Raw genomic sequence first — 24975 nt, 5'->3', positions numbered from 1 at the left:
CAGGCCGGGGGCGTGTCGGAGCCGGGCGGGGGGTGTGGTGTGATATTGGCACAGGGCTGGGTGCCAAAGGTTAGCCCTGCACGCCGTGTCTCTGCAGGGAGGCGCATTCCTACGCAGCGGGCGGACGCAGCCGGCCAAGCTCCCCTCGGCCACCCAGCGTGCGGGGCAGCCGGTGCCCAGCACGGCCCCATGGGGACCCCGCAGGGCAGCAGCTTCCTCCCCTGCCTGTGCATCCTGCTGCTGCTGTGGGGCTGGGCTCCCCCTAGCACAGCCCAGTGGTTCTCGCTGGGCTCCTGGCAGACGACCACTCCCAGCACCACCGTGGCTGGGCCAACGTCCCCGGCACGGCGCCCCCCAGAGGAGCGGGAAGGTAGGTACCAGTGCTGCCCCCTGGGAGAGGAGAGGGGAAGTCTGCACCTTACAGCACATAGCTAGGCTCTACAGACCAGCCAGGTGGCTGAAACAGGCCAGGAGCCCGGCTGGCATGGGGGGTGGGTCTAGTTACAGCAGGGGTGGGCTGGGAGCCGGGACTCCTGGGTTCCGTTCTCAGCTCTGCTGCTGACGTGTGCCATGAACAAGTCCCTTCCTGGCTCTGTGCCTCAGTTTCCCTGTGATGACGCCGTGAGGTTCGCTCCTTCGAGGGGGCAGCTTGCGATTCACAGGAGCCTGGTTCCCAAGGGGCTGAGTGCCCTATGGCCCCGGCTGACCTCCACTCTTGAAGCAGACCCTGGGCACGCTGGCAGATGCGGCCCCTGGTGCCAGGCAGAAGGAGCAGAGCGTGGCGGAGCGTTCTCCCAGCCAGCCTGCTCGGTTCCGTTTGCAATCGGGGCAACGCATGTGTTGCTGCTCTGCCGCCGGGCAGGTGGGCAAAGGTGAGCCGGCAGCCGGGCGGGGCGGCACAAGGAGCCTGGGCTTGTGCTTCCTGGAGCACCGGCTGGGCGGGACAGCTCTGCCTGTGCCCATCCCACCTGTCCCTGGCACTGCCGGGACTGGGCTGTGCCACCCTGGAGAGTGTGCTTCGCCGGGCTGCGGCATGGGGAGGGAGCCAGCCCCTCACAGCTGCGGGCCCTGGGGCACAGAGACTTGCCCAGGCTGCTCCCCATGGAGCCCAACCAGACCTGCTTGCCTGTTTGCTGCAAGGACACAGCTCCAAGCGGCCCTCTGCCCTCCTCCCCACTCAAGCCCCACAGCCTGTGTCCAGAAGGGCCTGAGCCCGTGTCCCCACGCTCCCCACTGATGCCACGCAGCCCAGGGGCCTGGCCCAGGCTCAGCTCCCAGACCCCCCTTCCCTTGGCTCTTTCAGACGGGGATGCTGGCGACACAGAGCTGACACGGAAAATCCCACTGAGCAGACCCCCCCTAGGGCCAGCCCTCCAGAGCCAGGCGCAGACCCACAAGGAGGCTGCAGGGGGCGGGACACAGGCCCCCCCGGGAACTCGAGCCCAGGTGCGCTGGGGAAGGTAGCGGGCGGGGGAGCGATTGTGGGTGTGCAAGAGCCACTGTGGGTGCAGGGCTGGGATGGCGTGGAAGGGTGGAGGGTGCCCAGGGGGACTGGAGAGGGGGGCAGGCATGTGGGGGGAGGAGGGAGGATGCTGTCGCACCCTACAAGGCAGGATGGGGGGGCACGTGAGCTGGGCAGTTGCCCCTTGCTGTCCCCTGGGCTGCTTTCCCGGAATGGCTGCAGTGTGCCTGGGGCGGGGCAGGAAATCCCAAGAGGCAACGCCCCAGCTCACGTAGGGCAGGAGCAGTGAACTCGGCAGGTGCCTAAAAGCTCTGTCTGGTCCCCCACACGGGCTGGGCTGGGGACACACTGCAGGGCCAGGAGCTAGGGCCCAAGTTCCCAAGGTTGCCCGTGCCAGCTGCATGCCAGTACCCAGCTCCCTACCAGCTCTCTGGCCCCCCCAATACCCAGCTCCCCTGATACCCAGCTCCCCAGCCACCCCCCCATACCCTGTCATACCCTGATGCCCCAATGCACCTCCAGTCCTCTGGTACCCAGCCCCCCCACACACCCGCACAGACTGGGGCAGGTAATCAGTTTCTTCTGCTCTGTCCTTTCCCCTTATCTCAGGGCCATGTGGGCCAGACACAATAGCTCCCCAGCCACCCTGTGCTCAGCAGCTCTGCCCTCTGCACTGGGACACTCCCCCCCGGGCTATGTCTACATTGGCGGGTTCTGGCACAAGAGCATCTTGCACAAGAGTTCCTGCACAAGAACTCTTGCACGAGAACACGTCCACGTGCTTTTGCACAAGAGCACCCATGGCAGTGTGGACGCTCTCTTGCGCAAGAAACCCCTGCCGCGCCTCCACACGGCCTTCTTGCGCACGAGGAGGTACGCCTGTTAGAAGAGAGCGTAGCTCTTGCGCAAGAAGCCCTCTCGTCCGACGCCGTACTGTAACCCTTCTTGCACAAGAGTGGGCGGGCCGTGTGGACGCTTTGCCGAAGAACGGCTGTTCTTGCGCAAGAACCCGCCAGTGTAGACAGCCCAGATTCTGCACCTGTTGCTCACCCTGCACAGAGAGCCCCTGCACACAGCCCTGATGCCTCTGGAGAGGGCCAGTAACATGGGGGAAAGGGGGGGAATCACTACCTGCCCCCGATGGACTAAACAGGGCAGCTACCCCCAGCCCAGCCAAATAGCAAAGGGCCTGTTAGCACCCCAGGCCCACGTTCCCTCCCTTTGGAGATTATTCCAGGCTGGACCGCGGATACTCTCCGCAAGATTACCCCCCCCCCCCCCCCAAGACTTCCCCCTTTGTGCTAGCCAGCCCCAGGCAGAGGAGAGGGCCCTTTCCACCTAGGGTGCAAGGAGGAAGGGAAGGGAGAGCTAAGCAGCATGGGTAACTGTATGCAAATCAGGCAGCCAAGCCCCGCCCACCCAGCCAGAGCTGGCCCTGATACCCCATGAGGCCAGTGGCTAGAGGGCTCGGCTCTGCAGGGGGAATGGAGCCAGGACTGATTTCTCCGCCCATGGCCCTGTCTCTCCTAGACACCTCCAGAGGAGCCACCGGTCCGCACCCCCTCCCCAGGGCTCTTCGAGGGGAGCGCGGAGGAGGAGGAGGAGTTCATGCAGTTCAAGGTACCGGGGAGAGGATGCCGGTTCTGACCTGAGCTGGACACACACTCGCTCGCCGCCCTGCGCTCACCCCGCCCTGCCCTGCCCCAGGAACGGGCCATTCCAGCCAGCCGGCCCCGGCTGTGGCCCTGAGGCCCCTTCCAGGCAGCTGGTGCCACTGCCCACCGGAGAGCCCCGGGGCTTCCAGAACCGGGATCCCCCCACAGCTGCTGGACGGGAGCAATGGGACGGGATTCTGTGCCCCCGCCCCCACACACACACCGGCCAGGCGCCTCTGCCAGCTGCCCTGCCTGGCGTCGAGGCGACAGGGGTGGGGGGACTGTGGCAATGGTGCCGATGCTCCAGCTCTCTGCTTTCTCACAGGCAACGACCAAGGGGCCCACTCCCACGGCGCCCACCCCCCGGGCAGCTGCCACCCTGCCCCAGGTGAGTGACGGGAAGGGGCCATTCCTGCCCAGCTGGCCCCAGCCACGCTCACAAGGGGAGGGGCCGACAGGGGGCTCCGGGAACGTCCGTATCAACCCGCCCCTTAAACTGCTCCGAAGCTGCCCGTGCCCGTAGCCCCCCCAGGATGGATCCCCTGGGTAACAGGCCTCCTGGGAAGAGGGGAGCCAAGAACAATGGTGCCTGGAAGTTTCCATCCAGCCCCCCCACTCCCAGCTCTCTTGCTCTGCCCCCTCCCTGAGTCCATGACCCCTGAAGCCTGGTGGGGCTGGGGCTGGCACCGCGCCCGGTCACCCCACGGCACTCAAGGCTCTTTCTGTCTCCTAGGCGACGGGTAACCTCTCGCAGTGCGTCTGCCCGGCCGTCCCCGGCCCCCCTGGCCCGAAGGTAGGAAGGAGGGTGCCTATGGGACTCCGTTCTGGGGCGCAGCGATGGGGCCCCTAGTGCGGTTGGGGTCCCCAGAGCCTCCAGAACTTGGCTTTGGAGGGTGCGGAGGTTTGCGGAGGCTCCCTGGGGCTGTTTCCTCTCCCCATATTCAGGCTCTGGTTTTTCCAGGGGGCTTTTGCTTACAGCCCCCCGCAGCACGTGCCATGGCTGGGAATGGCACAACACCCTCCCAGCACGAGCCCCCGGGGCCAGGCCGGCGTGAGCAGGGGGAGCAGCCACAGCCCGGGTGCTAGAGGGGGAGACACCCACGTCTGCCCGGCTCTCTGGGGCCAGAAGAGCTGGGACCCCTCGAGCACTGGCCTGAATCTAGAGCTGCTGGGTTCCCCCTCCCTAGACCCACAGTGGCACAGGGGGTGGGGGCGAGGGAGGCAGCAAACCGACCAGTCCCCCGCCCCTGCCCCGGAGCTCAGCCCATCCCATGGCAAAGGCCTGGAGACACTGGCACAGGTGGTGGGGACCCTGGGGCGGGCCTGGGCTCAGGAGCCAAGGGGCCTATGAGCCATGGGGTATCTTCACCTCAACAGGGAGAAAAAGGAGAGCGGGGGCCCCCGGGGGAAAGAGGCCAGCCGGGCTTCTCTGGGGAGCGAGGCCAGCCGGGGAGCCCAGGGCAGCCCGGCCTCCAGGGACCACCCGGTCTCCCCGGGCCTTCAGGTACCCCTGGACTGGCAGCTGGTGCCGAAGGGCCAGCTGGGTCTGAAAACGAGGTGAGCAGGGTTGGGGGGGTTCAGTCTAGTGGGGGGAGGGGGCTCAGGAGATGCTGGGGCTTGGGGAGCTAGAGGGAGAGCAGAGACCACGGAGGGGGGAGAGCTGGGGGTGGTCGACTGGGTCAGGACCAAGTTATCCTTAATCGGCCTGCAAACACCCAGCGGGGGCTGCAGTGGGATGGGGGGGTAGGGCAGGGGCAGCGGGGGCAGGGCAGTGGGGGCAGAGCAGGGGAAGGAAGGGGGGCTGCAAGGGGAGCAGCGGGGGTGCAGTAGGGGAGGGGGAGGCTGGCACCACAGACGCATCTCTGCTCTAGCTCTTCTCTCTCCCACCAGCTGACAAAGCAGCTGCTCATGCCCGGAGTGGCAGGGCCGCCCGGACCCCAGGGTCTGCCCGGCTACCCAGGGCCTCCAGGCCCCCAAGGCTACCCAGGGCACGAAGGCATCCAAGGACCTCCTGGACCACCAGGCCATGAAGGGCAGCAAGGACCTCCCGGCGTGCCAGGGCCACCTGGGGCCCCGGGGCCGCTGGGCTTCCAAGGCCCCCAAGGGCCTGATGGCCCCACTGGGCCTCCAGGACTCCCAGGGCCTCCAGGACGTGAAGGGCCCCCAGGAGTCCCAGGACTTGTTGCACCACCAGGAAACCCAGGGCCTCCCGGGGAGCCGGGATACCCCGGGCCAAAGGTAATGAGCGGATTGGGCCAAGTGGGGGGCACAAGGCCTCGGGCCAGGCCAGCACTGGAGGGCCTGGCCCGAGGCGGCAGATGCCATGTGGGTGCAGGCTGTGGTGGGACCCACCCGAGGCCAGCGTGACAACGCATTGTCCCTGGGGACTCCGGGATTCTGCATGACCTTGAGCAGGCAGTTCCCTGCCTCAGTTTCCGCAGTTCTGCCACCCCACCCCTCAGCAGTGTGTGCAGAGCTCTAGGGCCTGCAGCTGGGCAGGGCCATGTGCTCTTGGCTCTTTTACCCCCTGTGCTGTGTCCCTGCAGGGCGAGACAGGTGATCTTGGCCAGCCAGGCCCTCCAGGCAGCCCCGGTTTGATGGGGGAGAAGGGCTCCCGAGGCCCGCCCGGGCCCATGGGGCCAGCAGGACCAAGCGTGGAGTCCAGGGTGAGTGAACTCTCATGAGTGCTCTTAGAGACACCATTGCATGGTGTCAGGCTATGGGAGATGCTGGGCCCTGGGGGGCCTGAGCAGGGCTGGGGAGGGTCACACGCTAGCAGCTGTGGCCATGAGCAGGGGACTTGGGGCGGGAATCTTTCACGGGTGCTTTGTGCTGATCGGGAAAATGACATGATGTGTGGGGTGGGTCCATACACGCTGGCCGGGGGGGCGGGAGGAAGCACCCAGACAGCCCCTCACAACTGTGTTCTTCTCACCGCAGTGTGACCCACACGCTACCGGGCACCCCAGATGGGCTGGCCCACCGGGTCCCAAGGTGAGTATGAATTAGAGCTAGCAGAAAAGGGAGAGCCCCCCTACTGAGCCCTCACCCCGGTCCCTGCAGCACAGCGCCCCCTAGTGCTGCTCTGAGGTACTGGGATCAGTGCTGCCCACCAGGGGAGAGCGCCCCCTACTGAGCCCTCACCCTGGTCCCTGCAGCACAGCGCCCCCTAGTGCTGCTCTGAGGTACTGGGATCAGTGCTGCCCACCAGGGGAGAGCGCCCCCTACTGATTCCCCACCCTGGTCCCTGCAGCACAGCGCCCCCTAGTGCTGCTCTGAGATACTGGGGTCAGTGCTGCCCACCAGGGGAGAGCGCCCCCTACTGATTCCCCACCCTGGTCCCTGCAGCACAGCGCCCTGTAGTGCTGCTCTGAGGTACTGGGATCAGTGCTGCCCACCAGGGGAGAGCGCCCCCTACTGAGTCCCTACCCTGGTCCCTGCAGCACAGTGCCCCTAGTGCTGCCCTGAGGTATTGGGGTCAGTAGTGCCCACTGAGGAGAGCGCCCCCTACTGAGCCCATGCTTTGGTCCCTGCAGCACAGTGCCCCCTATCTCCATACTGGGGCCCCAAGCTCCTCTCCCTGTTGCCAAGGGAATCCGTGGGCAGGTAACCGCCCAGAGCCCCTCTCCTGTGACTGGCCCAGCAGTACAAGCCCCCTGCTCCAGGGACAAACCCTTGTGCTGCTTTCCTTCCTCCTTTCACCCTCCACCGCAGCTGCCTCATGCTGCGCCCAAGAGAAGTGCCCGGGCTGTCTGATACCCTCTGGTCTGGTGCTGGGGTCAGGTCTCCTGGCTCCGCCCCCAGCCTACTGTGTGACCCTGGGCAAGCCACTGCAGTGCTCTGTGCCTCAGTTTCCCTGTGTGATGAGAGGGTGGCTCCTAGAGCACAGGGGCTGAGCAATTGGGGACCATTCCCCTCCCCTCCAAGAACCAGGGCTCTGATAGAACTGTCTCCTTTTCTCACAGGGTGAAAAGGGAGACCCCGGAGAATGCCGCAGCCATCCTGGGGAGGCCGGGTTCCCTCCCATCCACCCCTCCTTCCCTGGCTCAAGGGGCCCGCCCGGCTCCTGGGTACCGCTGACGTACCAGGAGGTTAGTTCTGTGGATGGCTGTCAGGGCCACGAGGCAAAGGGCATGGGGGTGGGGAAGGAGCCCTCACCCACCTCTGCCACACCCCAGCTGGATCCCAGGCTCGTGGGTCTGACCCAGTACCCCTGCCGGGGCCATTGCCCCACAACAGCCCAGCCAGTCCCTGCTTGTGAACCCGAGACCCGGGGAGACAGGTGGGCAGCTGAATGTCTGGGCCCCTCCTCACCCCGTCCAGAGGAAACTGCCCCGTTCTCTCTCTCCCTGTACAGAACGGCAAAGTAGAGACGGAGATTTACGGCGCAATCGTCCCCCACGTGAGTTGCGGCTGAGTCTCGTCTCCACCGCCCCGGCTCCCCTTCGTCCCCAGCATGGCCGGGATGTGCCCAGGCCTTTCCTGCACGCCAGGGCTCGGCATGCCGATTCCACCAGGCTACAGCCACCCTGTTGTTGCAGGAGGCCCTGGGGGTGGGTTCTTGGGGATCCTAGACCAGGCAGGAAGCGGGGCACTGAGCAGAGGTATCTGGCGGGGATGAGGGGGGCTGAAGGAGGAATCCAGAATGAGGTGGGGCTGAAGGAGGGCCAGGGGAAAGCAGAGGGAAGGGGCCCAGTGAGCAGGGTGGGGGAGACTCTGCCAAGGCAGGAGGCAGCTTGTGTGAAAACCCAGAGAGGGGGGATGGGCATGCAAGAGATCGTAGCACCTCTCCCCGGGACACGAAGCGCCAGCCCCCTACCAGATCCACTGCCAATTCTGTGCTGATCTTTATTTTCAGGGTCCCCCTGGCCATCCTGGAAATCCAGGCCCCCCCGGTCCCCCAGGCCCCCCCGGAACCCCAGGCGTCCTCTACTTCAATGTAAGGATCCCAGCTGCTGGCTGGGCGTGCGTTGGCCCCCGTGCTCGGCTGCGGGGCTCTGTGCAAACCAGCCTGTCTTTCGTTTCAGAGGGTTTATCCCGTCCGCCCCAGGCCGTTCTGCAAATCTCCGGTAAGACATGGGCCTCCTGGGCCCCTGCTAGCTGCCCCGGCTGCCTGCAGAGATGCCCAGCAGCAGAACTGTGAAGGGCCTAAAGACCCCCAAGTCTTTCTGGCTGCCTGGCTCTTGGCTAGGGTGCCCACTGCCCAGGACAGACGGCAGCTTCTAGGACACAGTTTGTATCTGCCACTCATCCCACCAGTTGCTCCGCCGGGCGTGCCAATCGCCCTCCGGCCGGAAATCCCCTGCAAGGCAGCCCTCGCGATTACCCCAGCCAGGGGGGTGGGGGTGAGCTCGGGTAGCTGTGGCCAGAGGACCCAGCCCCTCTGCCGCTCGCGCGCCCAGCTGCCCTGTGCCACTGGAGACGTGCCCGTCCCGTCTGCCATGGCCTCGCGCTGACAGCCCCACGTTTCCTTGGTTTTTCCAGGCGGTCCACGACCCAGCTGGGCAGTCAGGTAGGGACATTGCTCTCGGCATTCCAGGGGGGGCGCGGGCCAGATTTCAGTGTAGTGACCCTCCGTGGCCACCCCACACGCCTGGCATCTGCAGTCCTGAGCAGCACGGGGCAGCGTATTCTCCAGGGGAAGGTCAGCAGCTCTCTGAGCCACCTGGGGGCCGACCCAAAGCCCTCCTGGCGTGTCTTGCCGCTGGCTCCCATGAGATCTGCTTTGCCCCCACGACCCTGCCAGACAGCTGGGCTCACCAGCCAGGCCTTGTGCTCAGGGGAGGCTGGGATGCTCCTACCAGGTATTAAGGAGCCATCTCTCTCACCTCCTGACATGAGAGGTCCTTAGGGTGCCCCTCTGGCTGCGTGCCTGCAGGTGGGGCAGGCCCAGTGGCTCCAGCCTGGCTTCCCGGCCAGGGGAGAGAAGGGTTCCCTTCCTCCGTCGCCCCCGCAGGGCCCTCCAGGAACGGGCTAGAACCGGGCTCTCTGTGCACACCGGCCTGGACCCTGCCGGGAAGAGCCCAAGTGTGGGTAGCGGGGAGCATGGGCCTGATCTCCAGCCCAGATGGAGCCTGCGCTCGGCTCTGCGGAAGCCGCGGGAGCCTGACGTCTCTGTCTGCTGCTCTCTAGATGCCGAGTCGCCGCAGAAGGACACGCCTGCCCCCCCGGCTGACTCTGGCATCCAGGCACGTTATTTGTAGCAACCTCTTGTCTTCCTTCAGGGCACTTGCTTTCCGTGCCCTGAGGCAGCCGGTGGGGAGGGGGGCTGGACAGCACAAATGAGGAGGCTCACCCCCCAATGGCACCTCTGCCATGTCCCAGGACATCAGCCGCAGCAAACTGCCTCCATACGCACCCCCTCGCCCTCTCCCCCCCGGCGAGCAGGCTGGCACGCCCTCATCCCCGGCGCCATGGGGCTTTGAATGCACCCTGGCGCGAGGGCGACTCCTGCTCCGCTCTGTGTGCCGTGAGGGCCGGCTGGACTGGCGCGCCGGAGGCTTGTGTTTTGTTATCCCCGGGGGGGAGAAATCACTGGGGAGAGCACAGTGTTGCAGCCCGGTGTTGCACAGCTCCATCCCCAGTGTTGCAGCCCGGTGTTGGGGACTGCGATGGCCGGACGCAGGGCGCTCCCAGCTGGCGCTGGCTTGGGATGGTGCAAGCGACTGATTGGTGGGGCTGGAGCGGGAACGGCCCAGCATGGACCATGGCGGCCAGGCCCTGGGCCCGTGTTTCTGGCCGCTAACCCGCTCAGGTTCACGACACGGCTGCTTTTCTCCTTCCCTCAGCAGCATCACACCTGGGTCTTCAAGTCCAAGGAGCTGATGTTCAAATCCAGTTCGTCTGTCCCCGAAGGGAGCTTGGTCTATGTCCGCGATGAGAACAGCGCCTTCATCCGCACCCCGAGAGGCTGGAGCAAGCTGCTGGTAGGGAACATGGCGCACTCTGGAGGGCCAGGGCTGGGGTTTCTAGATCGCTAGCGATAACTAAAGGCTGGCGTCCATGGTACTTTCCTTGGGCTCCCATGATTCCTTTCACAGGAAACTGAGGCACAGGGAGGACATGTGTGGCCCAGACTCATGCAACCAGTCAGTAGTGCAGAAGGGAACCCAGGAGTCCTGATGTACAGTCCCCAAGACTGGCTATGAAATGCTCCCCTAGCAGCAAAGAAGCTTAGCAAGCTGTTAAATGCATTTTCTTTGAATGCACCTGCTTGCCAGGAGGGTCCAGGGGGAGGAGTGAAGCCAAGGGGAAAAGATCAGCCACTTTTGTAGAACTTCTCCAGAATTCGGGGAAAATGCCCTGCCGATTTCTCTCCTGCCAGGCATTCGGCCCCAGTGCTAACGTGGGTGTGTCTATTATTTTGCTCAGCTGGAAGATTCGGATTCCGTACTGGCCGGCGATGACCCCTCCGTGTCCACGGAACATCATCAGGTGCCTCTAGACTCACTAGTGCCTCTGACCACCACCCCTAGACACCAGCATTGTCACGTGGATGTGAACCCCGGGTGTAAACTGCGATTGTGCTCATGTGAAAGGCTCACGTTAGTGCAATGACACGACACGACGGTCTCGCATGATATTCTTATTGATAAACTAGGCAAATATAACTTAGATAGGGCCACGATAAGGTGGGTGCATAATTGGCTGGATAACCGTAGTCAGAGAGTTGTTGTTAACGGTTCTAAATCCTGCTGGAAAGGGATAACAAGTGGAGTTCCTCAAGGGTCTGTTTTGGGACCCGTACTGTTCAATATCTTCATCAATGATGTAGATATTGGGATAGAGAGTACGCTTATTAAGTTTGCAGATGATACCAAACTGGGTGGGGTTGCGACTTCTTTGGAGGATAGGGACATAATTCAAAATGACCTTAGCAAGTTAGAGAAATGGTCAGAGGTAAACAGGATGAGGTTTAATAAAGAGAAATGCAAAGTGCTCCACTTAGAAAGGAACAATCAGTTCCATACATACAAGATGGGAAGCGACTGTCTAGGAAGGAGCATGGCGGAAAGGGATCTAGGGGTCATAGTGGACCACAAGTTGAATATGAGTCAACAGTGTGATGCTGTTGCAAAAAAAGCAAATATGATTCTAGGTTGTATCAACAGGTGTGTTGTAAGCAAAACTCGTGAAGTCATTCTGCCGCTCTACTCTGCACTAGTTAGGCCTCAGCTGGAGTACTGTGTCCAGTTCTGGGCGCCACATTTCAAGAAAGATGTGGAGAAATTGGAAAGGGTACAGAGAAGAGCGACAAGAATGATTAAAGGTCTAGAGAACATGACCTATGAAGCCAGGCTTCATGAACTGGGCTTGTTTAGTTTGGAAAAAAGAAGATTAAGGGAGGACATGATAGCGGTTTTCAAATATCTAAAAGGGTGTCACAAGGAGGAAGGAGAAAATGTGTTCCTCTTGGTTTCTGAGGACAGGACAAGGAGTAATGGGCTTAAAGTGCAGCAGGGGAGGTTTAGATTGGACATTAGGAAAAAATTCCTAACTGTCAGGGTGGTCAAATATTGGAATAAATTGCCAAGGGAGGTGGTGGAATCTCCCTCTCTGGAGATATTTAAGAACAGGTTAGATAGACATCTGTCAGGGATGGTGTAGGTGGAGCTTGGTCCTGCCTTGAGGGCGGGGGGCTGGACTCGATGACCTCTTGAGGTCCCTTCCAGTCCTATGATTCTATGACACCAGGGTTAGCAGCAGGGTCCTTGCCTCTCTGTCAAAAAGGTCTTGCGCACCAGGGAGTTAGTTCTCCCCCGGTGTCGGCAGCTGCGGCTCTGTGGAGCCGAGTTACATCCGCATCCGGCTGCGTTCTGAATTCCTCTCGCTCCAACCCCAAGTGCTGGCGATGCAGAGATGGGACTGTTCAGCCAGACGACCCCAGCAGCCTGCTTGGCTTCCCTACAGAGCCTGCCCGGGTCCCTGCAGGGTGTGGCCGTGTCCAGTGGCTGGGGAAATGGCTCTGCACTGCGAGTGTGGCACGTCTGGAATTCTCACCATGCATGAGGGTCACAGGGTGGCCGCTCACTGGCGGGGATCAGGCCAGGGAAGGAATGTGCCAGGCTGAGGAAGGGCACCGCATGTCGCCCTCTCCCAAGAAGGGAGGCTGTGGGGTCAGAAGGAGGCAGAGAGCGAGAGGGCCACCTGCCCTGCCCAGCGCTGGGGTGCTCTTGCTACGGAGGGGGATACAGAAGTTCAGACATTGTGGTGGGCGGTACGGAGGTAGCGCGCGAGAGGCCATTTGGGGCCACACAGCTACTGGCGGGATGGGCCCCTGGGAATTTATCCATTTCCAAGCTACCAGGGACAACTCTGATTCCTCTGCCCGGAATTCAGGCCCCATGGAATTCAGGCTCCCCTGGTAGTCTGAGCTAGCTGCTGTGCTTGGCAGGGGCATGTGGCGTTATCAGTGCCCAGTGTAAGATCCCGAGCCCTTCTCTCCGCCAGGCCTGTGCCGTGTTGAGCGTACGCCAGTCTCTGTGCTCTGCATGGGTAACCCCCCTTGAGGCTAACGCATTGTGTGTTTCCTAGGCCGGAAAGGAAGAGAGTCAAGCAGCCACTGGGACCCTGTCCACTAGCATCCCCCCGAGGGTGCCTTCGGTAAGTTGCAGGCTGGTCTTTCCCCTCCTTTGGGCACTAAGGAGGGATCCCTGGGACTCATTCCTAGGCCCCGCCAGCAGCATGGAGGCAGCTTGAGAGGGGCATCACCCCCCAGCTGATCCAAGTTGCGAAGGATCCTGCACAGCCCAGCCCGGCCAGGGGCTGTGATGGCGGATCTGCAGCAGGAGGCTCCGGGGGAGAGCCCCATGCCGGTCCAGCCAGAAGCCTGCAGAGCGCTGGCCGACATGCCGTTCCCATGTGTGCTTCGGGGGAGTGGGACCTGTCAGCGCCAGAGGCAGCATGTTTCACGCCACGGGCCCCCCGTGTGATTCACTGGCCCCTCGCGTGCGACACCCGTGGGGCCTTGCTGAAAAGCAGACCCGGGAGAGATCCCCCACCCTGCCCATTAACCCCTCGGCTTTCTCAGCTCCGCCTGGTCGCCCTGAACTTCCCGCTGCCCGGCAACATGAACGGGCTGAGCGGCGCGGACCTGCAGTGCTACCGGCAGTCACGGGAAGCCCAGCTCTACGGCACCTTCCGGGCCTTCCTGTCGGTGCCCACCCAGGCCCTAGTCTCCCTTGTGAAAAGGACAGACAGGGCTCTGCCTGTCGTCAACCTGAAGGCGAGTAACCAGAGTCCGATCGCGGCAGCGTGGGTAGGGGAGGCCCTCGCTGGCGACAGCCACTGGGCATCCTCCCGGGAGCTTCGCCTGCGCCTTGCATTGGCGCTTTGAAACCTCCAGGAAAATGGTTAAAACTGTTTCTCAGAGGGTATGTCTACACTACCCCGCTAGTTCGAACTAGCGGGGTAATGTATGCATACCGCACTTGCTAATGAAGCCCGGGATTTGAATTTCCCGGGCTTCATTAGCATAAGCGGGGAGCCGCCATTTTTAAATCCCCGCTGCTTCGAACCCCGTGCAGCGCGGCTACACGGGGCTCGAACTAGGTAGTTCGGACTAGGTTCCTATTCCGAACTACCGTTACTCCTCGTGAAACGACTGTCTGTTATTCGGGTCCCCCGTCCGGTAAAAAAAAACAGAAAATACCGGACATGTGCCGTGTCTGGTATTTCCTGTTTCCCTTGGATGGAAGCCCCGCGGGGACAATTTTCCCCTGCCACATCTGGCGGGAGTGGGGAGGTGAGGAACGCGGGGCCATTTAAAGGTGCAGCGCCCTTTTTTTTTTATTATTATTATTGTTCAACAGAATTTTTTCCCAGTGTTTTTTATTGGGGGAGGCAGGGTGTTTGCTATTTTTTGTTAAACCATCTGGCAGTTCTTCTGTGCCATCTGGCCCATCCCCCATGGCCTGTTCTCCCAGGCACTGGCCAGTTCTGGTGCTCCTGGTGATGGATAGGGTGTCCACCAGCTCCTTGAGGGAGAATTCTCCACAGCCAGATCCATCTCACTGAGCCTGGCCCCTCAGGCTGGATGGACCCCAGGCCTATCAGACCAGCCCATGTAGTATAGACCAGTGCTTGGGAGTCCCCATGAATCCACCTGGCCTGGTTCCGAACTGGAAACGCTGGCCAGAGCTGGTCAGGCCCTGGCCTGGGAGCCCAGGTTGCTGCTGGCTGACGGGTGGGGGAATCTCTGGGGTCTCTCGTGCTCACTCGGACTGATTCCAATGGCAGGGCCAGCTGCTGGCGAAGACCTGGAACTCCGTGTTCGAAGGCACCACCCGCTTCAACGCACGGGGCTTTCCCATCTACACCTTCAACGGCCGCGACGTGCTGACGGATCCCATCTGGTGAGCCGGAAAGGGGAGAGCGGTGCTGCCCGCATGCGGATTCTCCGCCTGCCCTGAGTACAATGGGGCAGTCGCTGTGGGTAGGGGATGGTAGAGGGCCCCTCATTGCCTGGTGACCTCCCGGTTCAGGATAGGCCCAGGAGAAAGCCCAGGAGCAAAGGATTTTAAACCAGCCCCTGGAAAGTGGCACTTCCACAGAGGGGCCCAGCTTGCACCTGGGGCTGGCTGTGCCAAGTTCCCCTTGGCTTCCCCCAAAGGGTGGGCCCCCAGCACCTCTGAAAATCAGGCCCCATTTGGCCTTCTTCTGCCTTTCCCTGGTAGGATTGCCAGGTGTCTGGTATTGACCCGGACAGTCCAGTATTTTTGCCTCCTGTCCGGTAAAAAAATTTCAAAAAATACCGAACTCCTAAAATGTCCGGCATTTCCTGATTTTTTTTCCCTGCAATACTAAGCACCTGGCCACCCTACACACACTCAGCAACTGGGCCCAGCCCCCCCACCACTCCCTCCCGCTTACCTGGTTCCACAGGGGAGCTGTCTTCTGGCTCCGAGAAGGAAAACAAGATGGCCACCGGCCGCCTGTTAAAGCCAAAAAAGCCTCAAAGGCATTTCTTAAAGGGGCCATGCTGGGTTGTTTTTTTTTTTTTTTTTGCTTAATAACTCTCAGGGTCCTTTTGGGGGGGGGAGGGGTCTCCACCTTTTTTTTCTCAACAGAATTTTTTCCCTGGTGTTTTTTTGGGGGGAGGGGCACGTTGGGTATTTTTGGTTAAAGCATCTGGCAACCCTACTCCCTGGTCCCAACCTGGCGCTGTCTCTTCAGGGCTCGCAAGGCGATCTGGCACGGCTCCAGCCAGCGTGGGCACCCGGCGCCAAAGGAGAACTGCCAAGGGTGGCGGAACAGCCTCGCCGAGGGTTTTGCCTCGCCCCTGACCGAGGGGAAGCTCCTGGCTGGGCAACACCACAATTGCTCCACTCCCCTGGTCGTCCTGTGCATGGAGATCAGCTTCCCTTACCTGCACATGTGGTGATGGGAGCCGCTGGGGGGCAGCCAGGGGCTGCCGTGGGCTGGTGAGCCGCCATAGCTGGATCCTGCCAGGATGAATGACAGTGAGCAGATGGTCTCCTGCCAGCCCTGGGGCTGCTTTTGGCTTTGGGGCTATTTCACCGTTATCCAGCCCAGTTGGACTCTGCCTTGTACCCATAGAGGGATCTGTCCTTCACCAGGTGGGAGGTCCATATGTGCAGATTAGAGACCGGCGGTGAGTCGGTAACCTCCCCTCCTGAACTCAGAGCCATGCCGCTGCGCCGTCTCCCCAGGCACTGGACCTAGTTAGCTAGTGCCAACCACAGGGCCTCCCTGCGAGAGGGGGGCCATTCCCCCAGAGCAAGGCCCCGTTGGGGTCCCAGGCAGGGGCTGCAGCGAGCACTGAGGTGCGGGGCAGAGCTGGGCTATGGGGCCAGTGCTCTCTGGCTGAGCTTCCCTGAAGCCAGGGGCGAGGAACCTTTTTTGGGCCGGGGGTCACTGACCCACAGAAACATCGGCTGGGGGTTGCACACAAGGAGAAAGACATTGGAGGGCCCAGGCTAGTAAAATCCTGCGTGCCCCAGCCTGCAGGGGGATGGCGGTGGGGCTGGAGCACCAGCGTGGGCTCCCCAATGCTGGGGGGGAACCCCCAGCCTTGGGGGACTGGATGCAGGCAAGCCGGGGGCTGTATCTAGCCACTGGTCCTTAGGTTCTCCACCCTTCCCTAAGGATCTGTGCAGGGACTCTCCTGAGGAAGCTAAAAGCTCTTCTCCTATCACCAAGTAGAGGGGGGAGATGCCTGATCCATTATCCCGGAGCGCTACCTCTGTGTTCACACACCCCCCCTTCGGCCTCTGTCAGCTCCCAGCTGCTCCCCTGCCAGCGGGTGGGCCTGTCTTCCAAATGGGCATCCCCACCCAACTCAGGGACTGCCCCTAGCTCTGGCTGTCCCCAGCCGCTGCTCCTGAAACGCTCAGCAGAGAGCTGGGGCGGAGGGGCCGGCGTGATGGGGGTCGTGCGGGGGTGATTTTATTTTAACGCCTCGGCCTGCACTAGGCCTTTCTGCCGGCCAGCGTCATGGCAACGGGCGTTGCTAGCAGGCTGGGCTCAGCTCGCTCTGGAGACGAGCAGCCTGTGAGCTTGGACAGCAGCCTGGTGCTTCAGCTGAAAATAAACCTGTTTCAAGTGTGGGATTTGGGCTGAGCTCTGAGCGCGGAGTGTTTGGATGCGAATGGCACCGGGCGCTCCCAGGCAGCGAACGGAGGAGCAAAGGGCTGCTGGCTGCCCCGAAGGGCTCGCATGTGGGGGGCAGATCTCTGTGTGCTCCGCACCCACCCCCAGAGCCTGGGGTCTATGCTGCCGCTGGGAGCCAGCCTGGGGAGAAAAACTTGCTAGAGCTTGCAGGTGAAAAACAGCACTGTGGGCGTCCAGCGCGGCCTGGCGAGGGGGTCGGGCGGAGGGGAGCGCCCCTGCGGCCACCCGTGCCAGAACCACCTTGTTGCTGTTTTTAGCTCAGTGCCCCGTGCAGGCCTGTCCGTGTACGCTGGGAGAACCCGTCTCCGCCGCAGGGCACGCAGGGAGGGGTTTTCAGAAGCACTGGGCCTGCAGCTGACTCCCACTGCACCACCGGTACCTGCATGTCCAGGCCTGCTCGGCACCTGGCCAGCTGCAGCCTGGGGGCTCCGGAGATGCTGAGCTCTTGCCAGCCTGGCCCGGGAGGACAGCACTCGGGTGGCGCCAACAATCAGCCAGGAGGTCGCGCGAACAGGAGCTTCGGGAGCCTGCCCCGGCTCTTGCTTTGCAGTGATTTCCTCACGGTGGCAGGCTCAGGTTGGTTTTTCAAGCCACGCTTTCTGTGTTGCTAGAGCCTGACCATCCGCAGCTTTCCCTCTTCCTTTCCCTCGGCTGGGCGGTGGGTCTCTGGGTGGGTCTCCAGCTGGGCTTTCGTGTTCTAACCCCAGCCGAAACAGGGCTTGAGTTGGGAAGACCAGGGGCTCAATAGAAAATGGTCCAGATGGTGCTTGGGGCTGCCGTGAGGGCAGGGGACTGGACTTGATGACCTCATGAGGTCCCTTCCAGTTCTAGGATTCTACCCTACAGTGGCTGCCTGGTCGGCCAAGGGATGCAGGAGCATGAAGTGTGACCCTTCCGGGTCTTGAAGGAGTCTCTGCATGTGCAGGATGAGGTGCTGTGGTAGGGGACAGTGGGTAGAGTGTACAGAGCAGCAAACCTCCAAGGCTGCATGAAGCAAAGGGTCAGCACGGCAGAGCTCCTTGCGATCAGAAAACAGCCTTGCCCTTGCGGTGGCATTGCCTTAGCAGCCCTCCAGGCACAGCAGTGGCCAGTACAGTCCTCTGCTGATCCCAGCCAGCAGACACTCCAGGAAGGCGTGAAGCCCAGCAGACAGACAGGCTGTCAACAGAAGCCAAAATGACTGTGGAAGTCACAGACTCAGGAAGGGCAAAGGGACACAGCACTGGGAGAGGGAGTGACATAATGCTTTGCCACAACCTCGTCTTCTCACTGACGTTTATATAACACCCTCTAAGCAATCAAACGTGCATCTGCAATTAATTTGTCTGATCTTTTCTCCTTTGTGTGCGCGCATAGTCGCTTGGCACTGCAGGGGTGTGTGGGAGCACTGGGCATCTCAGGCTGGTGTGGGCTTGGATGGTTGTTTCTGAGCGCAGCCTTTATTTTTAAAAGAAAAAAATAGTACTGGCCAGAAAGCAGCGAGACCTCCTCATAAGGGGAATCAAATTGCAAAGCCCCCGTGATCCCAGTTTATGCATGGCAGCCTCTTGTTTTCAGAAACAACAAGAAGTCCCATGGCACCTTAGAGACTAACCAAAATAGATAGACGCACGTGAGCTTTCGTGGGCAAAACCCACTTCCTCAGATGAATTGGAGTGAAAATAACAGAAATCAAGAGATCAATGTAACAGCAGACGTCTCTGTCAATTGTAAGGCCCAAGTTAATGAGGCTAATTAACACTGGTCATACGTAGCTTTTGATGTGGAAATGCAGATGCTAATGGCAGGGGAAATTGGCTTAGGCCAAGGGTAACAAAGCCATTAACAGGTTGAAGCATTACAAAGCCAATTTCTCCTGCCATTAATATCTGCATTTCCATATCAAAATCTATGTATGGGACACATCCAGCCCACTTAATTAGCCTCATTAACATGGGTCCTACAATTGACAAGTACTACTTCTACTATTATATATATATCTTGGTTTTTGTTATTTCCACTCCAATTCATCTGCTGAAGTGGGTTTTGCCCACGAAAGCTCATGATTCTATATATTTTGGTTAGTCTCTAAGGGTATGTCTACACTAGCTTGTTAATTCGAGCTAGGTAGGGTAATGAGGGCGACTGGAGTTGCAAATGAAGCCCGGGATTTAAATATCCCAGGCTTCATTTGCATGTTCCCGGGTGCTGCCATTTTTAAATGCCCTGTAGTTTGAACTCCCTGCCCGCAGCTACACGCGGCATGGGCTAGGTAGTTCGAATTAAAGCTCCTAATTCAAACTATTGTTACTCCTCGTGGAATGAGGAGTAACGGTAGTTCGAATTAGGAGCTTTAATTCGAACTACCTAGCCTGTGTCGTGTGTAGCCGCAGGCAGGGAGTTCGAACTACGGGGCATTTAAAAATGGTGGCGCCCGGGAACATGCAAATGAAGCCTGGGATATTTAAATCCCAGGCTTCATTTGCAACTCCAGTCGCCCTCATTACCCTACCTAGCTCGAATTAACGAGCTAGTGTAGACATACCCTAAAGGTATGTCTACACTTGCACCCTAGTTCGAACAAGGGATGAAAATGCAGGCATTCGAAATAATCAGTGAAGTGGGGATTTAAATATCCCGCACTTCGTTAGCAAGATCTCACCATGCACTAGTTCGAATCACAGCTGATTCGGACCAGGACATGCACACCGGGACGCGTTCGTTCTAACCAAACCCCTTGGTTTGAACTAACGTTACTCCTCATTTATTGTCACTGACTTAAGAACGATCAATCAGTTTCTGCTGGCAGTTCTGAGAGAGATTTTGAAGGGGGTGAAGCATTCACCTTCAAGAGTGTTGTCCAGTTTTGGGGAGTGGCTGTTTTTGGATGTCTGGCTCCAGCCATCCAAGCCCTCATCTGGAAAGAGCTGAGGACCCCGCAGCTTCCTCATCCCTGCTGACACTGTGGGTGCTTAGCACCTCTGTGAGTCAAGCCTTGAGCGTCTCCTAATGGGCACTCAGCACTTGAGAACAGCTGGTTTTAGCCAGTAACTGGATCCTGAACAGCTGCCAGGGTTTCCCTTCCAGGGTACAGGGCACTGCCCGTATCCCTGGGGAAGATGGCGCAATCCACTCTCATGAGGTCACTGCAGTTGTGTCTATGACCTCGTGGGGCTCCGGGCTGCACAGAAAGACCGCCTCCTTGTTTACATCCCAAACCATCAGCCGTGCGGGAGGAAAGTCATTTCCCTTGACTGCCAACATCCCAAAGGGCAGTGGATGGAGACAGCAAGATGAGCGGGCAGGGCGATGGCATGAGGAAAACTCCAGCAGCTTCCGGGAGAAGTTCCCAGGCAAGGGCAGATGTGCAATGCCATGGATGTCTGAGATTCGGTGTCAGTGGCCAAGGCTAAGGGCTTCCCTGCCAGTGCAAAGCCTGGTTAGCGATTGCTGATCCTCAGGGTAGAAGCTGCTATAGAAACACCAGGTCAGATGGGTCACTGCCCCACAGTCCCTTTGTGCTGGCCACGTTGCCACAAAGGAGTGAGAGAATAGGTGTATATGAGGTCTCTGTGCCTACCACTGGAGCAAGAACATCTGCAGAAGACCCCCTCCACTTGCACTCCTTCCCAGTGCAGAGGGCAGGCTGGGGGTGCACTGGAGGAGGGAAAAGGCAGGGCAGGTGTAGCAGAAGGAGTTGGAGCAGCCCTGCATTCTACTGATTCTTGGCTGCCATGATCCAAGAGGGACTAAATTGTCCTAGTCCAGTGTTTCTCAACCAGTGGTACCAGTACCCTTAGGGGTACTAAAGAGAAGTCTGGGGGGTACGTCCACACAACTGAAATTTGGAGAAAACTGAATTTTTGTTTTAAGTTTTCTTATTTTTGTACTTTTTACACCCAAAAATGTCATCGCCCCCCCGGCTACCATTAAGTTGTTTAAACAAATGTGTTGCAATGGTAGAAAAAAATTGTCTCTGAAAACTATAGGTACTGGGGGTACTTATAATTTTTTTAAAGGGTACTTTATAAAAAAAGGTTGAGAAACACAGTCCTAGACTATGCTAGGGACTAAATTGACGCTCCAATATCACATGAACAAGGAATATGCAATCTCACCTCCCGAATGGCCCTAGTGCTGGTGCAGAAATGAATTCCCAGGGGTAACAATATGGCAAATGAAATTTAATGTTGATAAATGTAAAGTAATGCACATTAGAAAAAATAATCCCAACTAGACATACAATATAATGGGGACTAATTTGTCTACAACTACTCAAGAGAGAGATCTTGGAATCACTGTGGATAATTCTCCAAAATAATCCACTCTGGCTGTGTCTAGACTGCATCCCTTTTCCGTAAAAGAGATGAAAATTAGACACATCGCAATTGCAAATGAAGTGGGGATTGAAATCCCCCCCGCTTCATTTGTATAAACATGGTTGCCACTTTTTTTTCCGGCTCGGAGCTTTGCCAGAAAAAAGCACCAGTCTAGACGGGGATCTTTCGGAAAATAAAGCCTTTTCCGAAAGATCCCTTATTCCTTATTTTAAGAGGAATAAGTGATCTTTTGGAAAAGGCTTTATTTTCCGCAAGATCCCCGTCTAGAATGGCGCTTTTTTCTGGCAAAGCTCCGAGCCGGAAAAAAAGCGGCAGCCATGTTTATGCAAATGAAGCAGGGGGGATTTAAATCCCCGCTTCATTTGCAATTGTGATGTGTCTAATTTGCATCCCTTTAACGGAAAAGGGATGCAGTCTAGACACAGCCTCTGTGTGCAGCAGCAGTCAAAAAAGCAAGCAGAACATTAGGAATCCTTAAAAAAGGGATAGAGAATTAGACAGAGAATATCTTACTGCCTCTATATAAAACCATCAGAGCCAGCTCTATGGAGCGTGGGGCCCGATTCCTGGGACGGGGCCGCACATGCGCGGGGCCCCGGGCGGCATGGCGCATGCGTCGCACACCAGAGGCACGACGCATGCGCTGTGCGTCCCAGATGTCACGACGCATGCGCAGTGCCCCGGGAGTACAATGCATGCGTGGCCCCCCCCCGGGCACATGGCGCATGTGCCATGCACCCGGGATGTCACAACGCATGTGCCGTGCGTCCAGGGGCCCCACGCAAGCGGTGTGCTCCTGGTGCACTGCGCATCCGTCGTTTCTCTGGGCACAGGACCCCCTCAGGCACAGGGCCCCACACTGGGGAATCGGCTGAATTGGCCTAAGGCCGGCCCTGAAAACCATGGTACGCCCCCGTCTTGAATACTGCATACAGATGTGATCGACTCATCCCAAAAAAGAAATATTGGCATTGGAAAAGGTTCAGAAACGGGCAACAGAAATGATTAGGGGTTTGGAATGGGTTCCACATGAACAGGATTCACCAAGTGGCGGCGAGCCGTGCTCGCCAGCCACGCGGTTTGGCACACTGCGCATGCGCAGATCGTGCTGCGCATCCACTGAGCACACTCTGCGGCTGTGCCGACTTGTAATCAACTCGCCATGAGCGAGTAGATTACACGAATTGTCGAGCCCTGCATATGAAGAGAGATTAAAAAGACTGGGACTTTTCAGCTTAGAAAAGAGGAGACTAAGGGGAGTATATGATAGTGGTCTATAAAATCATGAGTGGTGTGGAAAAAGTGAATAAGGAAAAATTTACTTGTTCCCATAAGAACTATGGGTCACCAAATGAAATTAATAGGTAGCAGGTTTAAAACTAACAAAAGGAAGATTTTCTTCACAGAGTGCACAGTCAGCTTGTGGAACTCCTTGCCAGAGAAGGTTATGAAGACCAGAACTTTAACGGGGTTTAAGAAAGAACTAGATAAATTCATGGAGGTTAGGTCCATCAATGGCTATTAGCCAGGATGGTAGGAATGGTGTCCCTAGGCTCTGTCTGTCTGGAAATGAGTGACAGGGGAAGGATCACATGAGGATTACCTATCAGAGGGGGAGCCGTGTTAGTCTGAATCTGCAAAAGCGGCGAGGAGTCCTGTGGCACCTTATAGACTAACTGAAGTGTAGGAGCATAAGACACTGACGAAGTGGGTCTTTGCCCACGAAAGCTTATGCTCCTACACTTCAATTAGTCTGTAAGGTGCCACAGGACTCCTCGCCGCTTTTTGAGGATTACCTGTTGTGTTCCCTCCCTCTGGGGCATCTGGCGCTGGCCACTGTCAGCTGATACTGGATACTGGGCTAGGTGGACCTTTGGTCTGCCCCAGTATGGTCTGAAAATGTATGTCCTTATGTTCTTTTGACAGAAACCTGAGAAAACATCCTAATCCTTCAGTCTGTACTTGGGGAAAACTCCCCTTGGCCGGTGCAAGGCCTGTGGACAGTGAGGACTGACTCAGGAGTTCTGATATGGGTTGGACCTCCCTGGGCCAGCACCCTCAGTACCTGACTGGTCCCAAAGGAGGGGATTTGCTTGACATGGGGAGGTCCCTTCCCTCATAGCCCCTGCTGCCCCCCAGGCTAGGCCTGCAGCCCAGCTCTGCTGCTGCCAGGCTCCAACTGCAGCCCCCCTGCCACCTGCCCAGCTGGGGCTCCCCAGACTGGAGTTCCCTGGCCACAGATAGACCTCTGCAGTTGGAGCTCCACAGCAGGGGCTGAGGCTGGTGCTCCCTGGCTGCCACCAGGGATGGGATTCTCTGGCTGCAGCCAGGGCCAGAGATCCACGGCCACTGCTGACCCCACTACTGCTGGGCTGGAGCGCCCCAGCTGCTGGGGCCAGAACTCCCCACCTCACTGCCTGCTCCCCCAGAAACAGGGCTCCCGACTGAGTTGCTGTTCCTTCCCGTCCCCCGGGCTGTGTTCCTTCCCCACCACCAGACCTCCCTGTTCCTGGGCTCTATGGTTCAGGAACATCCATGGTCTTGTCCAAATGGCAGGAGGTACAACCTGTATTACCATTATATCTTTTTAAAAAAAATGTATTTAAACATTCCCCTGTCTTGTAACAACCCAAATATTAAGAGCCGCATTAGATGAAAGTGCCCAGAAACAAACACGACCCTGACAACTTTGGTTTCACTGTCTAAACAGCATAAAGTGCAAAAAGTAAACAATTAGCTTAAATGAGAAAGCAGATTAGAGATTGGTTTTAAATTTGCTTTAACAGTAGAAGGTGTCCTCTTAGTAAAGAGCCAAAGGAAGGAATTACTGAAGAATTTAAGCTCTCTCCCTGAAATAAATTAAAACTTCCAGCCCTTACAGATGAAAAAAAAATCTTCCCACCTAGCTAGGTTCTGCTGTCTTCCTGGGTCTGTGACAAATGTGCTAGAAATACCACAGCTCAACACAGAAGCCTAATGAGGATGATCTAGAGGTCACAGCCCTTAAGTAGTGCACTGCTGATCACGCTAGCAGAGAGATCCAGCAAAAGAGGTGATTGTGCTGGAGGTCGGTCGGAAAAAAACCCCCATAAAGAATGAAGGCCCATCCTTGTGGCTGGAAGAATCTTGTTCCCGCCCTTAACCAGTGCTTTGTCCAGGTTCAAATTTCACCACAAAATGGGGTTTCCACCACTTCCCCTGAAAGCCAGTTGGGTCAAAGGCCGCCCACCATCTTCCCTACAAGCCAGCTCCCCAGCATCACACCCCTGGGTCCCATGAATGCAGCGACTGAGGGGGGCGGGGATGCACATGGGGATGGCAGCGCCTGGGCTCTGGATGAGTCACATGAGCCCCACGTCTGTGCCGCACTCAGGGGCACAAATCCCATCCTGGAGAGAAGCAAAGAGCTGGTTCCCCAGCTGGGCACTCAAGTCTGGATGGGCCCAAGAAACCCCAGGGCTACGTCTACACTGGCATGATTTTCCGGAAATGCTTATAACGGAAAAGTTTTCCATTAAAAGCATTTTCGGAAAAAGAGCATCTAGATTGGCAGGATGCTTTTCCGGAAAAGCATTTTTTGCAGAAAAGCGTCCGTGCCAATCTAGACGCGCTTTTCCGCAAAAAAGCCCCAATCGTCATTTTTGCGATTGGGGCTTTTTTGCGGAAAAGAAATCTCTGCTGTCTACACTGGCCCTTTTCTGGAACAGTTTTCCGGAAAAGGACTTTTGCCCGAACGGGAGCAGCATAGTTTTTCCGGAAAAGCACTGATGATTTTACATGAGATCGTCAGTGCTTTTCCGGAAATTCAAGGGGCCAGTGTAGACAGCTGGCAAGTTATTCCGGAAAAGCGGCTGATGTTCCGGAATAAGTGGCCAGTGTAGACACAGCCCAGTGGCTCCATGTGGCT

At 58.4% G+C, this 24975-nt stretch overlaps 2 protein-coding genes across 3 annotated transcripts in view; both read left to right on the top strand.

Moving 5' to 3' along the window:
- Window positions 1-63: 63 nt before the first annotated feature.
- On the top strand, window positions 64-16685 carry LOC102455445 (uncharacterized). 2 transcript variants are annotated; one of them, XM_075911318.2, is made up of 21 exons: window positions 64-370; window positions 1304-1446; window positions 2993-3082; window positions 3443-3505; window positions 3851-3910; window positions 4495-4674; window positions 5008-5355; window positions 5664-5783; window positions 6058-6111; window positions 7083-7208; window positions 7475-7519; window positions 7976-8056; window positions 8145-8186; window positions 8602-8629; window positions 9250-9305; window positions 9909-10043; window positions 10489-10551; window positions 12652-12720; window positions 13148-13342; window positions 14356-14471; window positions 15292-16685. In XM_075911318.2, the coding sequence occupies exons 1-21, from the start codon at window positions 190-192 to the stop codon at window positions 15497-15499; spliced, it is 2403 nt and encodes an 800-aa protein (XP_075767433.2). In that variant the 5' UTR covers window positions 64-189; the 3' UTR covers window positions 15500-16685. The 2 variants fall into 2 exon arrangements, with proteins under 2 accessions (XP_075767433.2, XP_075767432.2); XM_075911317.2 differs by having other exon boundaries at window positions 9906-10043.
- Window positions 16686-19937: 3252 nt separating this feature from the next.
- The window catches only part of TOP2A (DNA topoisomerase II alpha), a 33419-nt gene continuing 28381 nt past the window's right edge, over window positions 19938-24975 (top strand). Inside the window, exon 1 of the mRNA XM_014569098.4 lies at window positions 19938-20081. Within this exon, the coding sequence (XP_014424584.3) occupies window positions 20022-20081 (60 nt within the window). The 5' untranslated portion in view covers window positions 19938-20021. The remainder of the gene's footprint in view (window positions 20082-24975) is intronic.

The sequence above is a fragment of the Pelodiscus sinensis genome, chromosome 29, assembly GCF_052426305.1.
Source record: "Pelodiscus sinensis isolate ZL-2025 chromosome 29, ASM5242630v1, whole genome shotgun sequence".
NCBI lineage: Eukaryota > Metazoa > Chordata > Testudines > Trionychidae > Pelodiscus > Pelodiscus sinensis.
This window is presented reverse-complemented; position numbering and strand designations above follow the sequence as displayed.